This window comes from Heliangelus exortis, chromosome 7 (genome assembly GCF_036169615.1).
Source record: "Heliangelus exortis chromosome 7, bHelExo1.hap1, whole genome shotgun sequence".
Lineage (NCBI taxonomy): Eukaryota > Metazoa > Chordata > Aves > Apodiformes > Trochilidae > Heliangelus > Heliangelus exortis.
The window spans coordinates 6,235,609-6,261,004 of NC_092428.1; the positions used below are offsets into that span (position 1 = coordinate 6,235,609).

Genomic DNA, 25,396 nt, shown 5'->3' on the forward strand with positions numbered 1-25,396 from the left:
CCCAGCAGCTGGTGAAGACACAGGAGAGCCCAATCCCACCAGACTGGGGGCCTCCAGAGAGAAGGGGTAAGCAACTGGCCTCTCCCCAAAAGGCAGGTGATACACCCGCCTGCCGAGCCTCTCTGTCCTTTGCAGGAACAGGAGCCAGCCCCAACACACAGCTTCTGCTGGAGGGGAGTGTCCCCTTTTCTCCCACACAACCACAGCTGTGCCCTTCCAGCACCATGAGAACCCAGCCAGGTTACATCTACCTGCTAGAAGAATCACTGAACAGTACAGAAAAGATCATCTTTAATTTATGAAATGAAGAACCATTCTTAAACTTTGTTAGAAGTCACACAAATAACTCATGATTGAACCGTCGAGAGCTACACAAGCCTTCCAGCAGGATCGTCTTGGTCCAAAACAGAAGGCAGCCATGTCCTGAGGCAAGAGGGCAGGTCTGTGGGCCCAGACAGCACCTGGCACTGAACACAGACCAGCACATCCCTAAACACCCAGCAACCACCAAGCACTGCTTGCACACCCCTCCTCGCACAGGGCAGAGCTCTGGTTTGGCACATCTGCCCTTAAACACACTGGAGGGATGGAGGAGACACTGCCTCATCCCAGGGATCCCTCTGGGGACCACTGCCCATTTGCTCTCAGCTAGAAGCAGGGAGAACAAACCACCTGCTCTCCTCCTTGGGTCTGTGGCTCAGCAACCAGATGAGATGATCAAACTCTCAGACACCATTTCACACAGAAAGGAGCTGAGGCACCTTGTCTCTCCCCACCCAGGTAAAATGTCAACCCTGTGACTGCCCAGCATTGTCAGACAGGCTCCAAAAAGGAATCAAAGGCACAAAAGCAAGACCTGATGTCTCCTCCAGGCTGTGCTCTCCCCCTGCAAGAAGGGAGGGCTCCAGGCTGCCTCACTGGGGCAGTAGGCACGGCCCTGGGCAGGGAGGCACTTCCAGCAGCTGGGTTCCATAGGGGTTAGTTCCCTGACCTTGGCCCCAGAGCCCCAGCCAGCATGGGAGGGGGCTCACAGCACAACAGTGTGACAGTGCTGGCTGTGGGAGGCTGTGGAGGGGAGAGGAGGGTTAAACACAGGCAATGGAATGCCAGATGAGATGTTCCGGCTCCAGGCTCTGAGCCCAGTTCAAGCCCAGCATCTTTTCCAGCCCAGCAACAAGCTACTTCTGCGAGGCCATGGAGGAGAGCCGCAGCATGAAACAAGCACTGCCATCACACCCTGGCTGTGCAGGATATTGCCCTGGGAACAAGAAATGCCTAAGACTGGATTTGGTCCAAGAACCACAGCACTGTAGCTTGGAGGGGTTGTGCCAGCTACTGGGAAAGGCATGATGCCCATCCCTGCTCCTGCAATCACCCCCTTTGTCACTTGGTCCCTCAGGAGCCTCCCAGCCCACTCCCCCAAAGCTGCAGGGCTCTAGCAGGGAAGGACTCCCTGCATGGTCCCCTCCTGCTCAGCCAGAGAGGCTGTGGTTCCCCAGGGCCACAACAAGGGGAGAGGACTGTTCTGGGGATGCAAGCATCTCCAGCACCTCCCTGCTGGGATGAGCAGCCCTCTGGTCCCTGGCACAGGCTAGGATGAAATGTTCTTGCTCCTGTGGCCAAGTGATCTATCTCAGACCTCTCACATGATGAACTTCTCTGCCTTCCCCAGCAACCACCTCCTGGAATGAGTAAACATTGGCATTACAGCATTTCACAGTAGAACTGTAAACATCGGGGTTTCTCAGCCTGCAATCCTGCAGCACCCTGGGGCTCAGGCTCCCCTAGATCATTTTGACCTCTGGTGCTCGGCCTTGTGTTAGGCTTTGGCGCTGAGCCTTCACCATCTGCAGGCGCTTCCCGTGCAAGCTGAACTGTGACCAGCTGAGGAGCTGCAGTAGTGCACACGTGATGGGTACAAAGACGAGGAGGTAGAAGCAGCCTTGGCGAAGAGTTGGCTCCAAGGCTGCAGGAGATTCCAGCTTTGGCTGGGCACTCACCACATTGCTCAAGGGGTTGCGCTGGAAGATGTCATAACCTGGTGTCAGAGAAGAGTTGGTGAGACTGGGGACAGTGGGAATGGACCCTTGTCCATTCTCTCTGAGTGTCTCGTCTTAGAAATGCATGAGACCAGGTACAGCTTAGAAGAGCTCTCTGCACCCACACAAGGCACAGTGGAGGGCCCTGAACTCACAGGCCTTTCTTGCTCCACTGCAACATCCTTACCTGTGTATGCACAGAGCAGCCAGGTGCCGATCAGAGGAGCGAAGGTCTGGCCTGGCTTGGTGACCAGAGCCACCATCCCAAAGAGCAGTGCTGAGGCTGCCTGCTTCCTACGGTTCAGGACTAGATCCTCATCCACCAAGTCAGTGACCACAAGGTTGAGCAACTTACAGGTCCCTTCTGTGAACACCCGGTTGCTGCAGAACAACAGGCAAAGCACTGAACAGTGTCATCAAAAAATGACTGGAGTAGGTGAGAGATCAGAGAAAATGGGGAGAGAAATGAGGAAGGTTCCCCAAGACTTTTAAAATTTCAGAAGCCCTGGGTACAGGAGGGGAACACTGCTAAGAATATGCCTTATGTACCCTGCCATAATGCCTTGGATCAGTCCCTCACACAGTCACGTGGGGACAGGACACACTAGGCCAGTGGCTAACAGGTGGCTACAGCATATACTGTGGCTGTGGCACCTGGTGGTCAGCAGAGGCAGTGGGGAGCTCAGCTCAGCAGCTGGGAGAGGCTGCTGCCAGCTGCCACCAGTCCTGCCAGGTCTTCCCTAACATCGCTGCCTCCCTCACTCTGCTGTAGACACGAGTGGATTCTGCAGTGACCCATATCAAGCTTGGGAGCCACATCGCTCTGTGTGACCCTGGCTACTGTTCTCTGCCTCCCACTCCTCTCTCTAAAACAGAAAAAAGCGATTTCCCTTCCCAGATGGCACAGAGCAGGGGAAGTGAGTGCTTCCTGCCTACCTGGCAATGAAGATGCAGAGCAGATACACCTGATCAGGTCCTGCCAGGAGCATGACAACACTGAGAGTCAGCTTCAGGAAGAAGAGTCCTCGCACCACAGCATAAACCCCACAGCGGCGGCAGAGGGAGAGGAAGTAGAGGTTGTTGAGATGGGGGGCAATGTAAGAAACACCTGGGCAGAGACAGAAGCACAAACAGCTCAAGGGAGTTTCAATACCCATCATGTCCCAGGACCACTATTGAAAGAGGGACAAGGCTGACTATCAGCAGCAGGGCTGTAGGACAGGAAGCAGCAGAACAGCCCACATGAGTGTGGGGGCCCAGTGTCATGCAAGGGCTGGGACTCAGCCCTGGAGCAGAAATGAGGGACTGAGCAGCATGACCAGACCTGGGCCACACAGAAATCCCCCTAGGATAACTCTAGGACCAGTGCCCACAGATTTGTGGCAGTCTGGAAATGGTCCATATGCCACAGAGACAAAGGGATTAAATTCAGGGCTGAGTTCCCTGTTGAATCCTGGGGACACTATATGCAGCCACTAATGCTCAGAGCAATACCTCCATTGCATGTAGTCTAGCACATGGGGGTCATCACCACTGGAAAAGACTCTGAGTTATTTCTGTGCCCAGGAAGGACAACTCAGAGGTCCCAGGGAAGCATGTGTGACTCTTACAGCCCAGAGACCTGAATGCAAGCACAGCTCTTGTTGATGGAGTCTGGGAAGAGCAAATCCAGGCTCAGGCCAAGTCCTAACCTGGCAGCTCCCTCTAGTCCCACCTGAGACTCACCGAGCAGAAAGGATCCAGTAGAGACAGAGATCTGGTCTGACAGCAGGTGCTCCAGGAACAGAGGGAAGAAGTTGCTATTAAAGTGGCAGTGAAAAACCTGTGAAGGCAGCATTCAGACAAGCTGGTCAGCAGGAAGAGCAGAAAGAGAAAACAGAAAAAGCTAACAGCCCTCTGGACTCTTTTATCCTAGAAGTTCTGAGCAGGGTGGGCCTGAAGTACTTCAGCAGATCAAAAGCTGAGCTGTGGGGCTGACAACACTGTAGGCTCAGACTGCAAAGCTGTGCCCCTGCATGCATGGGGCCAGCACTATGTCCCAGCTGCCAAGGTACTCGCAGGGCACCTGCCCAGCTAACACCGATAGGGCAGGCATGACAATGAGGTGACAGCAGTGACCACAATGTCACATTACAGTGTTGTGATTACATCAGTGACCCCAAGGAACTAAGGAAGGCAGGGCCATGGCCAGAGGGATAAGGCTGCAGCAGGGCTCATACACAAAGATGCAGAGCAGCATCTAGAGCCTGCCTGAGGGGAGCTGAGGGTCCCCAAGGAGTCAGGAGCTGTGACTGCAGCACACAAAACTGAGGAAAGCTGGGCAGGCTGCTGGCATTCTGTAGTAATTGCTGAAGAGGATGAAGAACACAAATGGTAAAAGCCAGCAGGGAGGTGGATCCAATCCGGACAGTAAGAACAGTGATGCAAGCCTCAGGGAAGCAGGAGACTGTGCTGATAGCCATGCCAGAAATCTGCAGTCCTGAACTCATCCCCAGCACAAGCCAAGAGAACTCAACCAGCCTCCCTAATCCAGCCTGTGCTGCAGAGAACAGAAGGAGCACTCTGAAGCTGGTTCAGGAAGTACCCTCAGGTCACAAGCAGAGGGAGTGGCTACCAGCTGGTCAATCAGCCAGCATGTGCATGCGCAGGAGGCTCCAAGAACAGGTGGGTGCTGGAAACACCTCTGCCCTTCTTGGGGAACTCACATACTATGGGATCATCATTTCAAACAGACAGAGTCATCACTCATCCTCTGAATCCCATCATGCTGCTGCTGCTGCCTACCTGAACAAGATTCATGCAGACAAACCAGAGGAAGTTGCGATGCCGGGAAAGCTGCTGGAGATACTCTGCCAGGGTGATCCTCTTCTCCTGGGGGGTGGAGAGTTTCTCAATGTACAGCCTAATTAGCGGATTTAAAAAAAGAAACTATTAATCCCTTGCATCAACTAGGCAGGGGAGAGCTCCCAACTCTCTCTGTGTAGTTGCAAAACTATCTCCTCAGCTCTGATCCCAACCTTCAATAACCCTATCTTCCCAACTCCAAATCAAAACAGTGGAGTCTATAATGTTTGCTCATTACTAGCAGGAACCACAGGCAGCATGTCTCCCAAAGAACATTTGTCTTACAAATCCAAAATTCAGATTTCTAGCATAAAAGCCTTCTCCTCCAATTAGCCATTCCACTATGCATAAGCTCCTCTTCCAGATCCCTGCAGTTAGCTCACCTGGCAGACCTCAACAGGGTTTGCTGTGTTAGTACAGCACAGTGCTGGCAGATCATAACCACAGACAACAAATGAGGCAGACCAAGAAAAAGCAAGGAAGCAAGAGAAAAATAGCTGCATCATGGCCTACCAACAGCCCAGCCACTATCAGGTAGCTAAAGCCAGCAAAAGGGTAAGAGAATTGCCTTTCCAATTCCATAGGGAAATGGGCAGCCATGTGTTCTCATGCTCAAGCAGGAATGCTTGCATGGTAAGCTGATTCTGACATTTTGCCACTCACAGGCCACACTGGGTGCTCTAGATATTAACTCATTTCATGTTCCAAACACTGGGTGGGCCATACAGCAGCTCAGGGCTCTGCCTTCAGTTTGGGACAGGGGTGTCATAGTTTTGTCCTATTTTCAGAGGGCCTTAGGAGCCAGTATGACAGAGGTGTTTCTGAAAACTGTATCAACAGACAAGAACCGTAGACGATTAACAAAAATATGCCTCATCCTGAGCATTCCCACACATTTAGTTTGCTGCAGTGCATAACAGAATTCTACAGATCTATGCCAGGCCTTGGTCCCCACTGCAGAATTGGTGACACTTACTCTTTCAGGGTTGATTCCTCATCCCATTTTGCTTTCCCATCAGCCTCAAACCGCTGGCGGAGCAGCTGTGTGGACAGGGTAAAACCAACGATGGAACAGAGGGCTAGCACGACACAAAATATGCGAAAGGAAAAGAAGTCCTCTTTGTTCCACACTGCGTAGGACATGAAGACAGAGAGGGAGCCTATGGCACTGAAGAGGGAGCAGTAGAAGTTGAGGCTTGTCCTGTCTTTTGCTGAAACAGCCAGGTCTGCGAGCAAGGCGTTGTGATGGAGATCGACCATGGTGAGAAAGCTGTCGTACATGCAAAGGCAAAGAAGGAACTGCAAACCAGGATGAGCCCAGGCAACCCAGAAAGCCAGGAAAGAGATGGCAAAGAGGGGGCCATTGTGGCTTAGTGCTCTAAGCCTCTTCAGAACAACTTCTGGGGAAGAAATCTCTGCTCCTGGTCTGCAAGAGAAGACAAAAAACTTTAGATAGATGGATAACAATATGTTATGCATGACAATATGTTCTCCCTTTCCAAGGAAGCTGTGTAAGCAGCCTAGACACTAATACAGCTTTTGCTCATGCAAGAAGCACCCGAATCTGATACCTTCACAGCTTATATGCAAATAGACTGAAAGACAATGTAAATTATTTCAATGAGCACTTGAAGTTTTTACTAGCTGCAGAAAGCCACATTATAATTTTTATTAAAAACTTGACATAAATACATGACAAACGGTAATGATCAACACTGAGCTCTGATCCAGAAAGTCTGGAAACAACTGGTTTGAGGCATTCCACTGGAAATTACCGTCCTTTCCACCCTTGTGTGTCTCAAACAATGTACAGACACTCTTCCACAGCCCACTAAGATACTTGCTCCAATAGCCTCTTGAGATTTTAGATGCTCACATTTTAGGTTCTGCACCACTCATGGGATTTAGGAGGGCCAGGGTCACATCTACCTCATAGATGTGTGACTTCCTCTATACAGCCAGGTACTGAAATAACATGCAAAGAGCACTGAACTTCAAAGATGCTGGGAAAAGGAGGTATTTGAAGAGCTTCATGCCCCAGAAGCCATTCCCATGCCATAATTTTAAAGCTGCCAATTACACATCATCTCCCCCAGTGACTTAATAACTTCCCAGCCCCTGCTGCAAGCGGATCTTAACTTACTGCTGTGTGCTAAGGAACACCCGGTCACTCAGCCAGCCAAACAGAGGGTCATTGAGGCTGTTCCAGATCAGAAACACTGTCTAAGAAAGAAAATAAGACAGTGAAACAAAGCACAGGACAGCTCCCACAAAGACTCAGTTCTGTTACTGAAGCAAGCAGCTGAGCTGGCATGGTGAACAACCAGCAGGAACTGTCCGAGTGCACCACCCAGTGCCCCTGCATGGGGCAGCTGCCAGATTAACACAGCAAAGACAGTGGCTTTTCTTGTTTGTGGAACATCACGATGTCCCTAGAAGAAAGGCAGCGTTAAGAACAAAGTCTCTGGGGTTTCTATCCCAGCTTGTTCTCTGTTTATGTAAGCAGGAAGAACTGAAAAGCCCAATCTTGCACTTGGAAGGTTCCCTTGCTGCATCTCCAAAGGGGAACACGGCTATCACAACTAACAACAAGAAGTAGTTGTGGAGTCAAAATTTAAGAGGCCAGAAGGCTACAGAAAATACTAACCTCTCCTATCCAAAAGGACAGCTTATCAATCTTGTAAACAGAGACAAAGGTGTCCACGTAGTACAGGAGGAATACGTTGTGCAAAATGGAAACAAACAGCGACAGGGACCCATAGATCACTGCAGTGGGCAAATGAAAAAGACAAGCCAACAGCTGTAACCCCATTTTGGTGCAGTCAGTGTTCAGCTCCCTGGATCACCTCCATTTGAGATGGGATGTCTTCTCCCAACACCTGCTACATCTTTGTTTGGGCCAATCCATTGTTGCTCCTACGGGAGAGAAAAAAAATAAGAAAATAAAACCAAACTCAATTTCTTAAGTGAACTAAAAGTTGAATCAAAGTGGTAAAGCTTTGCCAGCAGAGATCAGAATTCATATTGCTTTTGAGGAGCTGTTCAAAAGTAGATTGTAAGCGATTTAAGAGACTAAAAGTTGTCTGCTGCACTAAAGCTGTTTCATTAAGCTGGGGGCAAGCTGCGTACAACTGTTTCCTTGTAAGCTGCCCTGTCATTTACCCTGTAATGTTCTTTCCAATCCAGCAAGTAGCTTATTAGCTCTTTCCACCTCTTCTAAGGCAAGGTCACAGGAAGAATCTAACTAGGTAGCTGCAAAAAAAAAGCTGCCTCCAGAAAACACACCTAGTCAATGACATTTTTAGGTATGGTCTTAAATTTTTAGCCCAATTAAAATGACAGTGACAACAGGTCTGATGTAATTTCACATGTGCATGCTGCTTTCCCACAGCTGACTGCACCTGGGCTGGCTCAGACAGGAGTTATTTATGGCAAGCAGTGTTGCTGCTTTGTAGCACAGAGACAGGACCAGAACATGATGGCATGCAACAGGCACGCTGCCATCATGCAATAAAGGCAACTGGGAGTTGCTCAGCAGCTGTCCAGCTTGTCTTGGGGTGGCTTGAATTTTCGGATCAGTGTTGAAACCAAAGATGCTTTGTCTGAACAGCAATACCTATGAAATAAAACAAGTAGAAACATCAGCCTTGTACTAGAACAAGTTGCTGTATGTTCACAAGGGGCTGAGGTGGACTGGAGGACTCCTCACACCAGTGTGGACAGGAGGTGGGACCATCGTCCTCCCACAAGCTACATTCATGTTCTTCAGACTGAGTCTCCTCTCACACTGAAGTTGTTAAAAGACCAAAGGGAAAACATGAGGCAACTCTCCACAGGCACTAGTCTACCTGATAAAATGTTAAGGGTTCTTAATGTAGTTTTCAGTCAGCTTTTCCAGCCCATGCCATCCTAAGTAGCCCCATTCAAAGCATAGGCATGATGAGTGACAACAAGGTCATTATCTTAACACTGTCAAAAGCCAAGTCATTCTTGTTTCAGTCCTCCAGGGTCTGCACTCACCCGACTCACCCACTCATCATGGGGACAACTTTACAAGGTAGGATAAGAATGAACACAATCAGAAACGGGAAACCACACCAAGCCAGCCTTCTCAGGCTTGCAACATCAGCTGCAGCAAGTCCAAACAGAAGATCAAGGGGAAGAATAAATGGCTGGGTATGAAACCTGATGAAACTCCAGTCCCACTCAGCATTTCCCAGAAGCCACAAGTCTGACCACTTCTAGGCAAGATTAGAAAAGCAAAAAATAACCATCCACTCTGCCTAGCCCAAGGGATTCCTCATAACTAGTTCAGAAGTAGCAGGAAGAGAATTTGTTCCAATCAATTACATCACTAGATTGAAACTGCACAGCAGCCCCACTCCCAGCCTAAGCACCAGACCTCAACTGGATCCAATTGCAGAGCCCTCATGGGAGCCACCACTCCCCATCCCTACCACGGCCAGATAAAAGGAAGACACTGCCTGGAGGAGAATTCAGCCAGACAATGAACTTTTATACGTACAATTAAAGACAGAAAAGCCTCAGGGGGAAATTGCATTTTGTGCAGTCATGAACTGAAAAGGAACCAAGAATTTGTCATGTGTAAAGATGATAAAGGTTAAGAAGGGACAGCTAAGCTGACTGACACACCAAAGAGTCTTCTTGTCTCTCACAAAGAGCCTTCTGCAGAGGACTGGCTCAAGAGCAGACAAAGCCACCAGAGAGCTGGGCACCCTCATGAATGGGATGGAGAACAAGCAGACTGCATCTTTTGTATCATATGGAATCTCAGTCCATCTAGACCTTGACCACAGCACGCACATCTAACCTCACTACAAGCTTCCCGAGATGTAGAGATGAGGTAGACAGAGGATGGGCAAAGATCAAGGGACTTGAGGCAGCTGCCTTCTGAGGAAACAATTAACAGCTGGGACTCCAAGCACAGAGGAAAGGCTGAAGGGGGTACATGATCATGGTTTATGGTCCCATGTGCAGTGGATAAGGTGAAGGTGGATCTGTTGTGTTCTTGCCAGGACACAAAAATTGGGAGCACTCACTGTAACTATCAGGAAATCAGTTTAAAGCACATGAAAATCTTCTTTACCTGACATTTGCTGATGAAAAAGGTTGTACAGGTAGGTGAAAGGTCCTTTATCAAAGGACCAGATAAATGAATGGTAAATAGTGGTACACAAACAGCTACTAAAAGGAACAGCCTGGGGAATCCCATATAGCATCCCTAATCTGAGGACTTAGCTGTTGGGGGTGGACAAGAGGAAAGGCTTACATGCTCTCTCAAATAGCATCTCCTGCTGCTGCTGCCATGGGACACAATGGTCTGACCTCTCTTAACCTTGACTTTGCCTGTTTGAAAGCAAAGCTTTCTAGGCTCAGTCCTTAGCACTGCAGTTTACACATGTTCCCATCCAGATGATGCTTCACTAAGCACATGATGCACAAACCACAGCAGCTGATGTTTCCAGCCACCTCATTTTGTCATTTCTGTGCGCCAGTACTGTTTAAAGAAGGTGAAGTTCCACTTCCTCTCCCTCCTCTCCCTTGTCACTCCCTCACAGATGTGCAACCCCTCCAGCCACATGATGCGTGCAAGTGATTTCACTTTGCTGGGATAGTTGTTAGGTCATTTTACATATCTTTTTCCACCTCCCCATCTGCAGATGTGCAGATGAAAAGAAACAAATCATAGCTGTCCTTAAAAAGTAGGTTTTGCCTCTTCATCCAAAGCACAGTGTAATTTAAGCTTGCCACACTGCTATTTTCATAACCTTTTCCTTGGGATGGAGAATTACTCAAGGAGTATGTCAGAACTCTTTAATGTTAGGATTTAAGTAGTAATGGGAAATGGAGCTGAAGTAGGGAATAGCTATCATTCATTTGTGCTGAACTTCTAGCACACAGTCCTAAACCAACAAGCTCATAAATTAGAAAGCAACAAGCCTTTATTTCAGAAACTTCCACCTCCACATCTGACATCTGGCAATGCTCCTGCCAGATCTTATCTTTATGAGAAGGATGTTTGAATACTGGCTACCAGGAAAATGTTGCTTTTTTTTGAGAGTCCTGGCGCACAACAGCTGGAAACACACCCCAGTTTGGGGCTCACACATCTGCTCCAATTTCCTATCCAGCTCACAGCTGGATCCACGAGTCATCGCATCCCATGGCGATTCGGCAACCCTTTGGCATTACAACAAGACTGAGCTCCAGCCTTCCACAGCTGAAGTCAGCTGTGCCAAGTTGGCAGCAGAGCTGTATATATGAATCTTGGCCCAAACCAGTTTTTTAAGCAAGGCTAGATGATTCCTAAATGCTGAAGCTGACACTCAGAAACCCAAAATAGTCATCTGCAGAGCTGACCGCAGTAACAGGATGACTCTCCGGTTCATTCTCCACTGTGTGGGTAATGCAGGCTGGAATATTCCAAAAAATATTTCAGGATAGGTCTGTGATTGCTCCAGCTGTCACTACGCTGCCTCTGTTGCATATTCTGGATTTTGGGTGGCTCAATAGCTAAAGCAGTGGGCCGGAAAAATGTATCAGCTCAGTGTCTCTGTATCTGCCACACAATAAATGCACGAGCTGCACAAGTCACACAATAGGGAACCATATTTCTAGACACACATTGCAGCCAGACAGGACTAAGCTGCTGGTTGTCCTGCTTCATCCACAGGGAAGCCAGGCTGGAGCTGCATCCATGAAAGATGCCCTGTGACCCATCCCAGCATAGCACCAGGTGCAGGGCATATCAATTCCTCCCAGGGCCTGTAAGTGACATCCTCATCTGGTCATACATCCATTGGTGTCAAGTCTGGTTTATAAGCACAGAACAGGCTCTACACAGTCCTTCCCCCCCTGTGCATGGTAGCCCAGGTGGCATCCAAAGCACAGGCACCTTGGCGGGTTCTCACCCCACTGAAGCTACTTAGATTCTGGCAGATTCTGTTCAGTGAGAAGGAAAAGCCCTTCATGGACCTATTTCACTAACTTAACTATACTGGCAGAACTTCCACTTAAACCAAAGATCTCAAAATCCTATCCCAGGAAAGCCTCTATCTAGACACACATACCACAAAATTTAAACTCCTCTGACCAGACTTTGACCCCATGCACCCTCTTAGAGGTACCTCCAAGACTCTAGATTTCTCCACCATACTACTTCTGAAATCCTAACACCACATTTCCTCACATAAACCACTTGTCAACAGAAAGCCTCTAGGGAACACCAAACACAGCCCCACAGTAAAGCAACGAAGAAGCCTTTGAAAAGCTGATACCATCCGGGTCAGGCAAGGAAATGTGTCACTTTAAAGAGGCTATGAGAGTGTTTCCCAGTACTGTTTACTAATTCAACCAACTCAACAATTCCTGGGTATCAGGAAACGTTTGGTCACACCCTTCTTATTACAATCATGTGCTTCTACCATCAGGTGCTGCCGTCACTCCTGCACAGTTCATACATGCAAACAGAACTGCTGCACAGATGACAATTAGCATCTTCAGCCAGCTGGTAGTTTCTGGGGAGCTGTGTTACAGCAGAGCAATCTCGTTAAATCAGATCTCATCCGTTAACAAGATTATGAAGTTTGTTAATAGAGGTAACTGTTTGTTAATAGAGGTAACTGTGTAGATCTCAGTCTTGGAACGTGGGAAGGCATTTAACAGCACACAATATCTCTGTTCTAAAAATTTCATTTTCTTACAGTGTAAGGTACAGAGTATTAAAACTGCTTCCCCATGATGCTTTTGTCAATATAAGCTCTAATCCTGTATTGGAGTTCACAGCACCAGTACAGGAACAAGAAACTCTGGCAATGAACTACAAAATTGGAATAGGAACACCTTACTGAAAACAAACTACAAGAGTGGCATCACAGAAGCTAGAAAAGAGGATTACTGCACAGTTAGAGCCTGTTATTCGTAAGATTTATTAGAAGGAACCAGGTGAGAAGCACTTTCCACCACTCTAGCCAAGTGCGGCAACCAAGACTTTCTGCTCTGCGTCGCCATCTTCACAACCAGGGAGACTTTTCACCTGTGCAAACCTTTCAAAACTGCAGTCCTCCCCTATGCAATGTCCCAGCTTCAGCCACAAGACCACTCACTGCTACACAAAGGGCTGAAGGAATGGCAGCTGCTCAGGTCACCAGAGATGGTGTTTAGTCTGGTGTTTAGTCAGGTCACCAACTAAAGCAGCTGATGTCTCACCTACGGGAAATGGGGCAACATCTGCTCCTGCAAAGTGAAGGCCAGAGATGGGGGCACCATTTCTTTGCCCACAGTCAGTGGTGCCACCTCCAGAGGCCTATGCACAGCGTCCACCAGGCTGAGGCGAGGCCTTGCAGCCCTAGCAGAGGAAGGGGCCACTAGGCAGGGGCACAGCCACCGTTCTGTGGTGGGCTCCCAGGCAGGCGGTGGAGGGCACGTTCGGGGCTGTGCTGTCGGGTGAGGGGAAAGTGTGATGGGGACATGTTGGCCAGAGACTCACCCCACACCTCCAGGTAGGGTGGAGCAATGCCAGGGATACCTCTCGTCACCGGGACCCTGCGAAGGGCTGGGAACCAGACCCTGACCTGCTCCAGAGCCAAGGACTGACAACAGGCTGAGGCCTCTGCCCACGGACACGGGCAGCAGCGAAGGACGGCACCCCCCGGGCACAAGTAAGACCGTCCAGAGTAACGGGGGGAAGCATACGCCAGGGCTCTACCACTACAGGGAGGGGGGAAGCCCCCACGCCGTACAGACGGCCCATTTGCGGAGGGGGGGAATCCCCACCACCCCCGGACTATCCCACCCCACTGAATAGGGGGAGGTCTCCCGCACCCTACCCGGGCGGCCCCGCTACAGGAGGGAAGACAAACCCAGGCGAGCATCGCGGCGAGAGAGGCACCGCACCGCTCCCCACAGCCGACCCCTCAGCGCCTCCTACCTGCGTCCGCTACCGACGCTGCCCCCGCCGCTCCACCGAGCCACCCGCGCATGCGCTCCAAGAACCCTCCCGCCCCGGCCCTGGCAGCGGCCCGGGGCCATCTTGAGTCTTGGCAGCTGAAGCCGCTCCATGCCGGCCGCCATCTCGTGTGAGGTCACCTGGGGCGCATCATTCGCATGAGCCCCGCAGCCACCGGGAGCTGCAGGAGGGAAAGGCATCCCGGGCCTGTTCTAGCCGGAGCAGGATTGCTCCTCTATGGTCTGTCCGCTTCGCGGGGCGCCTGTCGTCATGGAAACGTGGCTGGGCGGAAGTATACGGCTGCTCTGCGGTAGGGTCGGGCTGGGCCTCTCCGCCAGTGATAAGAGGCAGTGAAGGCGCGGTGGACCCAGCTCTCAGCCCCCGGGCTGTCCTTAGCAGGGCAGACTGCCCCAGGGTCTTCCATCCCTCTCCCTGGCACCGTGGGGCTGGAGGAGAAACAGCACAAGATGCCTCCTTGTGCCCTCTGAACTTAAAAACCTCAATTTGCTCCTAAAGAGCCAGAGTATCATTGTGCCAACCTGCAAAATGACAAAATGGAAAAAAAACCAATTGACGTAGCTCCTCAGGGGCAGGTAGCCTTCCCCAAAGGCTTCCATAAAACACATGACTTGCCCTGTCTTAGTCATCAGCTATTTATACCACCAAGATTAATTTACATCATGCTCCATGTATTTCAGAAAATAGAGATTGTAATTCTCCTTTGTTATTTAAAATCTCTCTTTGGTGCTGTCCTGGTTAAATACTGGGACAGCAATTAAATGAATGATGCTTTCTATTAACCGCTCTCCATCCCTCTAGAGGGAAAGGAAAGAGAATAAGGGAGAAAAACTTGAGTTGGAAACTGGATTACACAGCTTTAATGAAATAGTAGTGATGAACAGGAACATAATGAAATATGTGTACATATGTACAAAAGTGATAACACATTCTCCCCCACCCCTTAGTAATGCTCATGTTATCACTGAGGCTTGCAGGGCAGGCCCTAGAAAAGTCACAGAATCACAGAACTGTCATGGTTGGAAAAGACCTGTAAAACCACTGTGTCCAGCCATCGATACATCAACATAAAATTTTAACAATCACTATGCCACTAGATCATGTCCTGAAGTGCCTCATCTACAAGATTTTTTAATACTTTCAGCGATGGTGACTGCACCACCTCCCAGCAAAGTAAATTGCCGTACCTAACTTTCAGTAAACAAATTCTTCCTAATATCTTGTCTAAACCTCTCCTGGTGAAACTTCAGGCCATTTCCTCTAGTTCTACTGCTATTTACTTGAGAGAAGAGGCCAGCACCCACCTCACTACAACCTCCTTTCAGGTACTTGCAGAGAGCAATCAGGTCTTCCCTCAGCCTCCTCTTCACCAAACTAAACAATCCCAAATCCCTCAGCCTCCTCTCAGTGGCAGAAAGGAGCTAGATGCTGGAATGAACAGATTCAGGAGTGAACAGACTGGGATTAAAGGCAGGTGAACAGAGTCCTCTCAGGACATTGTCCATAGATAAAGAGAGCTTGAACCTTGTGATCCCTCAAATTTATACTGAGTATGATGCGTATGGAATAGGTGACCAGAATTGTCCAAACAAAGTGTTCTATCTGCTCTGCTCCTGCTTCAAGGACTGTTGCAGGTGTGACCTCTTTACTCCCTTTGTCTTTCTGGTGATAAGGTATTTTTCAGAACCAAGTAGTGGCCTTGGTTCTGCATACTATTCTCTAGCAGTAACTATAAACATCAGTTGTTACCAGTCCTTAGAAGCAGACACTGACTGAGGAACATTCTGTTAATTACTGCAAGCACAGCTACTTAGGAAATACTTAACTGAAAAGTAAAATCACTAGAAAGAAAATTGGTTTTATCCTGGCTCAGACCAGGACAGGTGCTTTGTCTGGAAGAAGCAACTCCAGCTTTTGGCATACAGATCATCCTCCACCTCTCACCACAAGGGTTGCTCCCATCCAACTGTTTATAAATTTCACCTGGGAAAATTGAGGCAAAAGCCTAATTGCCGAGTTCAGAAAAGTATCATTGCATCCTATTACTTCCCAGCGTTTTTGTGTAATAGACTTGCTAGCAGTTTCCTAAACAGGTCATTTTTACAAATTCATAGAAGCCAGGCAACTAATTGCATTCAGCAGGTTTTGTAATTAAAGGGTGATTTGTAGGTATTTAGCTTAAGCTGCTGAGATCACCTGCAGCAGAGCAAGGCACGAAGTGTCCCTAAGGAGAGTGTTCTTCTGCAGCAGTTGTGCTGAGCAAGGATGAGCTGACCTTGCAGACTGAGTTACCCTTTTTAAAACTGCGTGGGGATTTGTGGCTGTAAAGACCTATGACCGTGCAGGTGCTTACAATAAGGTAGTGCTGATGGGATCCATTTGTATGTCATCTTGCTTAATTACAACCTACTGAACGAACAGCCAGTACAAATGCCAGCTTAGCTTTCTGTAGCTGAATATAAGCAAAAAGTTGAGAGCCTACAAAAGGAAAAAGTAGGGGTGTATTTCTCAAGTGTTCAAGTAGTGGGCTCTTTTGCATGCTATTCAGTCTGTTACCTTAAAATTTATAGCTCTTTTTTTGACTGTTGCTAGTAGTGTTTTGCTGTTTTGAGAAAGAACATTAAGTTTTGGTGAGTTATTTTGAGTTTTTTCTATGCTGGCTTCATTTGCTGACTTAAAACAATTCCTTTACTGTCCTTGCTATCTCTGAGTTTTTATCGTCAAGTTCTGATTTTACTTTTTTTTTTTTTTTTTTTTCCTGCAAGGCATTTGCTAGCTAACACATGTATCTTGCATTGGCTTTAGCAGTTTTGTCTATAGGCAGCTAGACTTAAAGTTCCCAGTCTGAGCATGTAATGCAACTGCTGAAGGAATGTTCTTCCTGTGGCTTTCCTTAGCTACAAGGGCATGTTCAGACAGGTATTGCAGCCTTAGATACTAGAGGAAAGCTTGTGCAAGGTGTGATGTGGTGTCTTAGTGCATCTCCGGGCACTGTATGTGTCATTAGAAACACATTAAGTTAGTGAAAAGAGGCAGTTACAAAGCAAGCTGCTTTCTTAAGATCAGGTTGTGTATCCTACTGTTTCTTGCTCCTCAGTTAAGTGAAGGCATCATCTTGGCTGGTTTTTCTCAGGATGTGAGTATACACACACCAAACAAATGTCTGTTTCTTTTCCTGCACTTATGACTAAAGACTCATCTATGTTGCAATGTTTTACCAGTCACAGTGGCAAAACAGTGCTAGTGTTATCTTAAATGTTGGTAGCAGTAGACTACAGCTCAGGTTGTTCTGCACTTTTCTTGGTTTCTTTAAAAGACAAAAGCCTAAATCCCTCGGGGGGGTGATCCCTCTTTTACCCCAGCACATCTGCAGTTTTATCTAGAGGTTTTAAGTTCACATCTAGTACTGTAATGGGGCTGGGGCATTGATTCATGCCAGTGCTTTAGCCTGTAAGTTTCCTAGCATCTCCTGCTTGTGAAAGATAATAATGTAAATTGTTACTGTTGTGTGATGACAGGCTTTAAACACTTAAGTCTGGAAAAAATTATGTAGAAGGGCTTCTCAGAGTGATTGTGTTCTTGGAAACAGGAGATTGCCTTTTGATTCACATTTTAAAAAATCAATAGTTACTTGTAAGCTATGTTCTATATTGTCTAAAGACTGTAACAGAAGGTACTTGGTGTTTTGGTTTTTTTTTTTTTAATGTATTACCAAGTTGTAGATCAGCAGATGCTGCAACTGTTTACTTTGGGGGATGCAATAAGAGCAGTATTCCCATGGGTAATTCTACCTCAGATGTTTGAAATTAAGCTAGAAATACAGTCTGTGTTGCTGCTTTAAAAGAAGGCTTTTTTATACACTAAAGGGATGATGTGCAATGCCATCCTAAAGTCTGGATAATCTGTTTCCTGCCCTGCCCTATCTTTTGGGGTGTTGATCCCATGGAAAGATCTAGTACAAGTACATAAGAGGCTATGCCTTCCTTGCTTCTAAACACATGTCCTAGATGCAGGTTGCTAGGGAATGGGATCGAGGTGTACTTTAAAAGCAAGTAGTTAAAATGCAAATGGTTTGCAGTGATATTGGATGTCTGTGTGTGTAAACAGTTAGGAGAAAACCTGCTGTGAACATGAAGCCCCTCTGGAGAACCAGGCTGTGTAACCAGCTATGGCCTTTGCAGTACACCAGGGGACTCTCCAAAAAAAAAAAAAAAAAAAAAAAAAAAAAAAAAAAAAAAAAAAAAAAAAAAAAAAAAAAAAAAAAAACCCAAACCACCAAAAGACAAAAAACCAAACCGAAAGAAACAAAACCCAACGAAAGACCCAAACCCACACACTTCAAGGGCAGAGACTTGTAATCAAGCAGCTGAAAGGATGGAATGCTGTAAAAAACAGTGTGCAAAACATGTTGCTCTGCTATGCAAACTGTCTGTGTGCTAGATAAGAAACTGCCTGTAGGTAACTGGAGCTGGGCAGAGGTATCAAGGCTGAAGTAGATCGGTTTGTTTTGGACCTTGTAAAGTAAACTGTATATAACCAGGAGCAACCAGATAATGGTAGGTATGCCTGAAGCAACTCTTTCAAGGTAGAACCTTGTAAGGCCACCCACACTGTATCAGAATACCATGTAAAGCTGAGATTGCTGAGGTAAAACTATCTGAAATGCCAGACTTTGTTTTGGATGTAGCAAAACTGAGACCAATGAGGAAGAAGTAATTATGGCTAGGCTATCTATCTGGGAGGAGACTGTCTGGAGGAAGGGAGGCATGAGCCTGGCAAAAAAGTGAATCCTGAAGTTAGAGGAAAAGGTATAAAATGAGATGGAAGAATGAAGGAAGGTGGAATCAGCTGGCCATGAGAATGTGGGCATTTATGGATTGTAGTGAAGCTTGAGGATCCAAACCCTCTGGGATGCTGGGGTGATACTTCTGGGGCAACCTGCTGGATTCTCCATCAGGTCTGTGTTGGAATGATTTGGTGCGGGAGGGCAGAGCAAAGAGGGGTAGGTTTGCATTCTGTTGCTTTGCGTGGTGGGAGACAAGGGTGAAACACCTGTAACTCAATAGTAGTTGTGTCGTTCATAAAACTTGATTAGTAGCTCCATAGTTGTGTGCAAAATGTTATAAATAACCATGAGGTACTAGTGGTGTGTTAATGAGATTGTCAAGGCGCTGATCTTTTGGTGTGATTGATAAAAGCTAATCTGAGTTAGTTGTCTCAAGACTGCAGTCTAAATGGGGACAGCTGGGCAGAAGTGACAGCTGGGGGGTAGTCCATTATCTCCCAGTCTGGGACCTTGAGCTAACTGATACTGAGATATAATTGAAGAAGAGGGTGTTTGAATGGAGAGTGATGGGTATCAGATTATCTTGAGTGAGAAGAAGAGCAGAGCTGTTTGTGCAGGCTGTATTTGAACATGGATAGAATACTTGGAACTATGAACACTATAAAGTGTAGATTAAGGTACTCTGAAAGAAAAAAGTGTCTAGATAAAGAGTTGTCTTTGGGAAAGGATTTGGGTTAGAAAAAGGTGGCACCTCTTTGTAGGGCAGAGTGGGATCCTGAGGCATGGGGCAGAGAGATTTGAACCTCAAGTAAGGGGCAAAGGCTGGCTACAGTGGTTACTAGAAAGCTGAGACTGGTAGTGGTAGGAGCTTTAATAACAAGTTATGCCATGAGGAAAGGAGAAAGCTTAAAGGAAAAGGAGGTGGTGTGTGTGTGTCCAAAATCTAGACTGTGGTACAGCAGACATCTCTACCAAGAGAGAGGCTGGAGGGGTCATAGTGTCAGGATCACTGTGACAGCAGGCTGGAGTGGCTTCCAGAGCCCTGCTTGCTGATGCAGTCACCCTGTGGTAACACTCACCATGTTTTATTCTTGGCAGTGCAGCTGTTTCAGACCTGCTGTGTGACCCAGCAGCTGCAGTGAGTGGCGGCTCCAAACCTCTATTCATCAGAAGTAAGTTGCATTTTGACTGCTATTTGAGCAGAGTTATGCAAGGGGTGGTTTTTAGATCATCAGAATCAAGTGAAGACTTGTTCTGGCATGACTAGGTGTTTTGACCTCATACAAAGTCTGGACCTTGCACAGACCTCAGAAATAAATGCCAGACTCTTACTAGATTCCAATGCTTTCTGGTAATGCTGCTTTGAATAGCTGAAATGGATTTACTCGCTCTTCAAAGTGCCTAAGGGGTGACTGACTGTAATATGCATTAGCTGCTATTTCCACAGTTATCAGTGCCAGCTGGAGCTCCCTGTGCAATGCACTAGTAATACCAGGGTTCAGGGGGAACAGCTTGTGGACTGGGGTCTTCTGGCTTCAGAATTCAATCCTCCCCCCTCACTGAATTTAGATACAAGAGCTAGGAGTAGCTCTGAGCCCACTTCTTGAGGGGACCATCAAGTGCAGTAAGTTTTGCATGTCACCCTCTTGGCAGGGTGACAGCTTGTTCTCCCCTAGAGAGGGAATCGGTGTGTTTGAGGTCCTCTAGGCTGTCCATCCCAGAAGGGCCTCTGGTATCTGGTGTGCTTGTGCTATCTTTTCAGTTGGCTTGGGCAGCTGTAAGAGCTGGACAGTGAAGTGGTTCTTGGAAGGGTCCCTGCTGTGGTGCAGGGGAGGTTGGGTCAGATCTCCAGCATTGCTGGGGGTGTTACTGGTGTGGGGAAGGGGATGCAGCTGCTTCCAGAACTTCATCCAGTGCCAGTTGTGCCACTCAATGTGCCAGAGAAGAAACATGCTTCTTCCTGGCCCAGAAACCTGAGCTGCTTGTCCTGCTGCCAAGGTGAGGTTATCCCCCCTTGGCTGCTGCTCCTCTCCAGCTCTGTGCTCCAGGGATGAGCAGAGGGCCCCACAGCCACCTCTATCTTTCTGTAGCCCTGTGCTGCTGCTTTCTTTGATCTCGCCAAAATAGTTTGTGTATTTGCCTCTTAGTAAAAACACAAAACTGTCTGGATTGGTGAGTTTCTCCTGTTTCTACTAATCTCTGCTTCTGAAGTTGCTCAAACCCTTTTTTGCCTTGTAGATTTGCTGCTCTTTGAGGAGACATTAAGCTTTCATTCAAAGTACCTGCTCTTCTCTGCGAAGCCCTTTTCTTTCTCCTGGGCTGTTTGCAAGTTGCTTTCAGTACCGGTTATCTCCCTATACATGTTAGCACTAGCAGCACAAGGGAGCGTGGCAAATAGCCTCACCCCTCTTCTGAGCAGCATAGACGGTGTTCTGCCTCACCAAGCTTTCCATATAGAAATATCTGAAAGGATCACTGTAAGGAAACACTGGTGTGTAGTAGCTGGTACACTGTGCCAGCTCTGCCTGCAGGGAGCAGGTTATTGCAGTGTGCACTGGGGCTTTACAAAAAATTAATTGCATGTGGAAACCTGTGACCACCGTGGCACTTGGGGTGCAAGTCTGAAGCAGAGACCTTCTCCTGAGCTGGCTTGCTTTGCCACCTGGGCATGGGAGCTCAGAAGCTGCTGCTCTCATCCAGACTGTGCCACCAGGGAGGCCACTAGGCTTGATGTAGTGAGCTCTTGTGGAAGTACTTATCACCTTAGAGTGCTTTGCTGGGACAATGTGGCTTTTTTTTTTTTTCTTTGGAAGAGTGCAGCAAAAACTTGCAGTGTTGTTTAGGAAGGGGTGAGGGTGCAAAAGCTGAAAGTTCGGCCATGATTAAGCAGCGCGGGTTTGGGAATTTGCTTCTGTAGATAAAAATTAAATACTGAAAGGACCCAGCTTGTAATGAGCTACCACACTTTCCTGGAATTCTTGTGTTGCTGTCAGGCATGTCTGGCTGAGCAAGAGCATCCCATTTAGGAATGTAGCCAAGTGCCTCTGTCCAGAGGGTCAATATTGATGGCAGAGGATAAAAACTGTCATGTTGTGCTGCATGGCTTCCTGCTGTACTCTCCCACCTCCCTGAGAAGTACTTGAGAGTCTTGAGTGTGTGAATTTTTCTTGAAAGACCTTGGAACATTATCTTATGTTGGAAAAGGGGGGAATAGGAGTGACAAGGGAAAACAAGAAATCTCTGATCTTCTCCTATGCACTATCTCCAGCTACTGGGGTGCTGGATAAGTGACACATGAGAGCTGTGGAAGACAAACCTTAGCTTGATGAGTGTGTTTGGTTTTAACTGCTCACTTCCTGGGCAGTCCTTGAGGCTTTGTTTTTTTCAGAGGAAGGTTTTTGCCAGAGCTTTGTCAGATGGCAACGATTTTGAAGAGTTGGCTTAAAATGGAGATATTTACTGGAAATAACCCATTACTACTTCATACCCTTGGTTAAGCAAAAATGTTACTTTTGTTGTATTCATCCCTGTGTCCTTGGGAATTGCTATAGAACAATGGCAACAGATCTGGGATTTTTGTGTGGGGAGAAGAACAGGGCAGGAAAAAATCTGGAAAGAACAGTCTGAAAATTTGAATGCTGCAACAGTGGAGAGAAAAAGATAGCTAGGTTGGAACACTGAATAGTTTGGATTGGAAGGTACCTTAAAGATCATGTAGTTCCACCCCAAACTGTTCATATGGGATCTGATCACAGAACAATGACATGATTAAAGAACAGTCTTGGTCAACACAGAATAAAATAGATGGCCATGTCCTCTCCTGTGGGCTGAATGTCTCTACAGTTTTACTGGTATGACCTCTGAGAAAGCACTTAAAGCTGTTCAAACTGCCAGCTTGATCTGAGGACCAAGGTAACTTTGGTTGCTGCTTGAGATGGACAAAAAACTTGGTAACACTCCTTGAACTGTCTGTCTGGGTGAAAACAATCTGTCCAGATGCACAAGATAAATGTAGAAAGTTTCATGTGTTGGGTACGATGGTACATCTTGTATGTTGGTCGGTGCTGATGCTACAGTCAGGGTCACTTTAATCTCTCTCCTAGAGACTGTGCAGACATCATAGACTTGAATATTCACCTTTTCCTCTGCTTTCTGCAGGTACAGGGGGTTTTGTGCTCCATGATTACCTAAGTGGAGAGGTCCCCAAATTCAAAGCTAGCTCAGATGGCAGTAAAGGTCCTGAGACATGTCCAGCAAAACCATGGTCTTCTGCAATGCTAGGGAACTAATCTCTGCTACTTTAGATACTAGAAAAGCCCCGCCAGATTTGTGTGTTCCTGCATTAACTAGTGGCAGATTCATCGCCTGTAGTAGCTGTGTAACAGAGTAGTGTAACAAAATCATCTTTGTACTTGAAACATCAAGTGTGCTCTCGGCTTTGTGTTGCAAGCATTGGCTTGATTGCACCATAGCCACTCTCTCTGGGTCGGCTAGCGCTGGCACTTGCTTTTCTTGGCAGATGAAGTATTTTGGGAGCTATGGTGTCAACCTCCTGACCTGCACCAAGATGTGTGAGGAGGCCCTGCCAGATGACTGGGCAGTGGGTGAAGGAATTGCTGGAGTCAGCTCTGGCAAGCCTGGGAAGAGTCTGAAGTATCATGTTCTCACCAAGCAGAGATGACAATCTCGTTTCAGCTGGCTTGTGACCTTCTCTGTAGTGTGTGGGGCTTTTGTGTGTGTGTGTGTGTGTGTGTGCCTGGCTTCTCATTCAGCTCCAGCTGAATGGGGTTGAACACTTTTCCAGCAAGGTTAAATGGGAGAGGGTGGTGGGAGCTGGAGGCTGTTGGATATCTACTTTCAAATTCAGGGCAGCCTCTGGAGAAATGAGGGAAGTGGGAGCAGGTGAAGAGGAAGGGGAGAGGACAGTGAATGAGGGTTGGAACCTTTTCTTAAGGGGTACCGCTTGGTAATATTGATGTTTGGGTTATTTTGTTGTTGTGGTTTTCTTTTTAAGCGTCTGACCTTTTGATGCTTTCCAGCTATCAGATGGTCAAAAGATCACCATCTTGGCAAACCCTGTTTTCCCTGAAGCACTACCAGCTCTCACTTCCTGGTGAGGATGGGGCAGGGTCAGGCAAAGTGGGACTGACTCTATCAAAGACCTGTCTCCTCCCACACACATGGATTTGTCACGCCCTAGCTCAGACCTTGCTCATTGCTCCAGCCATGGTCTCCCAATATCTGCCTCTGGAAGATGGAGCAGCCTGCAGGGCAATATTCACAAGGTACTGGTGCACCCGTGGGGTGTGAACTCCGTGGTGTCAGCCCCTGGAAGCATAAGGCTGCAGCTCTGGATGGGCAGGGGAATGGCCTTGTGCCTCCTGCCTCCTGTGTTGCAACACACCTCAGGGTTCAGACCCAGTGCCCTGCCTCACAAGAAAGGAGCTGGGATTTGAGCTCTTGTGCTTGTGAAGGCAAAGCTGTGTTGGGGCAGTCCCAAGAGCTCTGGTGCTTGGGCACAGGGTCAGAGCTCTGCCATGGGGAGCAGGCAGGGAGTAGCAGTGCCAGGCAGCTGCTCAGCTTGCCCAGGAAAGCAAAGCCAGAGTACCAGCTGCCCAGCCAAAGCTTGCCCTGATAGGTTTGCGATCTTCCTCCAGGGCTGAGAAGTATTGTCTACGCTGTGCCGGCTGTCAACACCCTCCTCCTGGGTGATGTGCTTCCAGAAAAATGTCTTCACTCCTATGGTCGAGTATGTGACAATGCTGCCCTGGAGCACTCCCTTAATCCTCATTTTCCCTTTATCTCTTCAGTTTGTTTCCTCTTGCCTGGTTGAGCCACCCACTTGTTCCCCTTATTTTCCAGTGCAAAAGCAAAGGTGTGCTCAAGCTGCCTCTGTGCTAAAACCTGCATGCCTTAGATGGTCTGTTACTTACTACTTCCCCAGCTGCTGGGGAATACCAAGGAGCACTGATGCTGCCAGCCAAAATGCAGCATGCTGCAGCAGTTGGTAGATGGAACATTTGTATTTTTTTGAGAAAGAGCTGGTAATCAACTGGCTGAGATAAGAGCTTCCCCAGGACTGTTCCAAGCCAGCATGAAGCAACAGACTGATCAGCTGGGGGGGTAAGATGGGCTTGCTTTGTTTTGACCAGTGGATGTCATATTTGTTTAGTCTCTGCAGATGATGGCTCCATGGAAATGGTACTGTGGCTCCCAGTAGGGATGTAGAATTGAACTGGATTAAAAGAGGCACAAAGACTGTTTTTTAAGGAAAGACCATTTATTTCACTTGCACACCTCATGCTGACATTGATGTACAATACCCCTCTGGATTTTTTTGGTGGTTCTAAGTTAGACAGGCAATATGTTTAGAAACTAGCTCACAGTCTCATTTCCATAACGGTCTAAGAAAATGTGCTCAAACAGGGTACAGTGGAGTGAGCTCCTTGCTGCAGGAGACTTGGCTCTAAACCTCGTGAGACCTGCCAGGCAAACTCAAGAAGAGATGTACAGATAATGCTCTGTGCCTTCAAGTTGAAGGGCACCCAGGCCTACCCTTACCTGGTGAGTGCCTGAGCTATGTGCTGTTGTAAGCTGGGCTAAATGCAGGAAACATCATGGAGCCTGCCCTCCTCCTCCCCAACACTTGATAATGAGCTGGGGAGACCTTGCTGTCAAAGCTGTTTGAGCTTACTTTATTTTGCTTGAAGCTCTTTGAGCCATTCTTTGTAAGGGCTTTAA

At 47.7% G+C, this 25,396-nt stretch overlaps 2 protein-coding genes across 16 annotated transcripts in view; one reads left to right on the top strand and one right to left on the bottom strand.

The window, feature by feature from the left end:
- The window catches only part of C7H10orf95 (chromosome 7 C10orf95 homolog), a 237,984-nt gene that overhangs the window by 209,717 nt on the left and 2,871 nt on the right, over window positions 1-25,396 (top strand). The window contains exons 2-5 of one of the 11 annotated variants that reach the window (XM_071748422.1): window positions 18,059-18,826; window positions 19,754-19,827; window positions 23,695-23,768; window positions 24,313-24,404. The gene's annotated coding sequence lies outside the window, so the exon portion shown is untranslated. Of the gene's footprint in view, window positions 1-13,476; window positions 13,565-13,969; window positions 14,092-15,511; window positions 17,006-18,058; window positions 18,827-19,753; window positions 19,828-23,694; window positions 23,769-23,888; window positions 24,405-25,396 lie in introns of those variants that run through there. The other 10 variants (XM_071748420.1, XM_071748423.1, XM_071748416.1 and 7 more) reach the window with 10 other exon arrangements.
- Window positions 275-13,969, bottom strand: MFSD13A (major facilitator superfamily domain containing 13A). 5 transcript variants are annotated; one of them, XM_071748402.1, is made up of 10 exons: window positions 13,834-13,881; window positions 8,904-9,124; window positions 7,531-7,799; window positions 7,027-7,106; window positions 5,860-6,309; window positions 4,824-4,941; window positions 3,765-3,861; window positions 2,976-3,147; window positions 2,227-2,420; window positions 275-2,038 (listed from the first exon to the last, which is right to left on the bottom strand). In XM_071748402.1, the coding sequence occupies exons 3-10, from the start codon at window positions 7,693-7,695 to the stop codon at window positions 1,785-1,787; spliced, it is 1,530 nt and encodes a 509-aa protein (XP_071604503.1). In that variant the 5' UTR covers window positions 7,696-7,799; window positions 8,904-9,124; window positions 13,834-13,881; the 3' UTR covers window positions 275-1,784. The 5 variants fall into 5 exon arrangements, with proteins under 5 accessions (XP_071604503.1, XP_071604504.1, XP_071604501.1 ...); XM_071748403.1 differs by lacking the exon at window positions 13,834-13,881 and adding an exon at window positions 13,478-13,565; XM_071748400.1 differs by lacking the exon at window positions 8,904-9,124 and having other exon boundaries at window positions 13,834-13,969.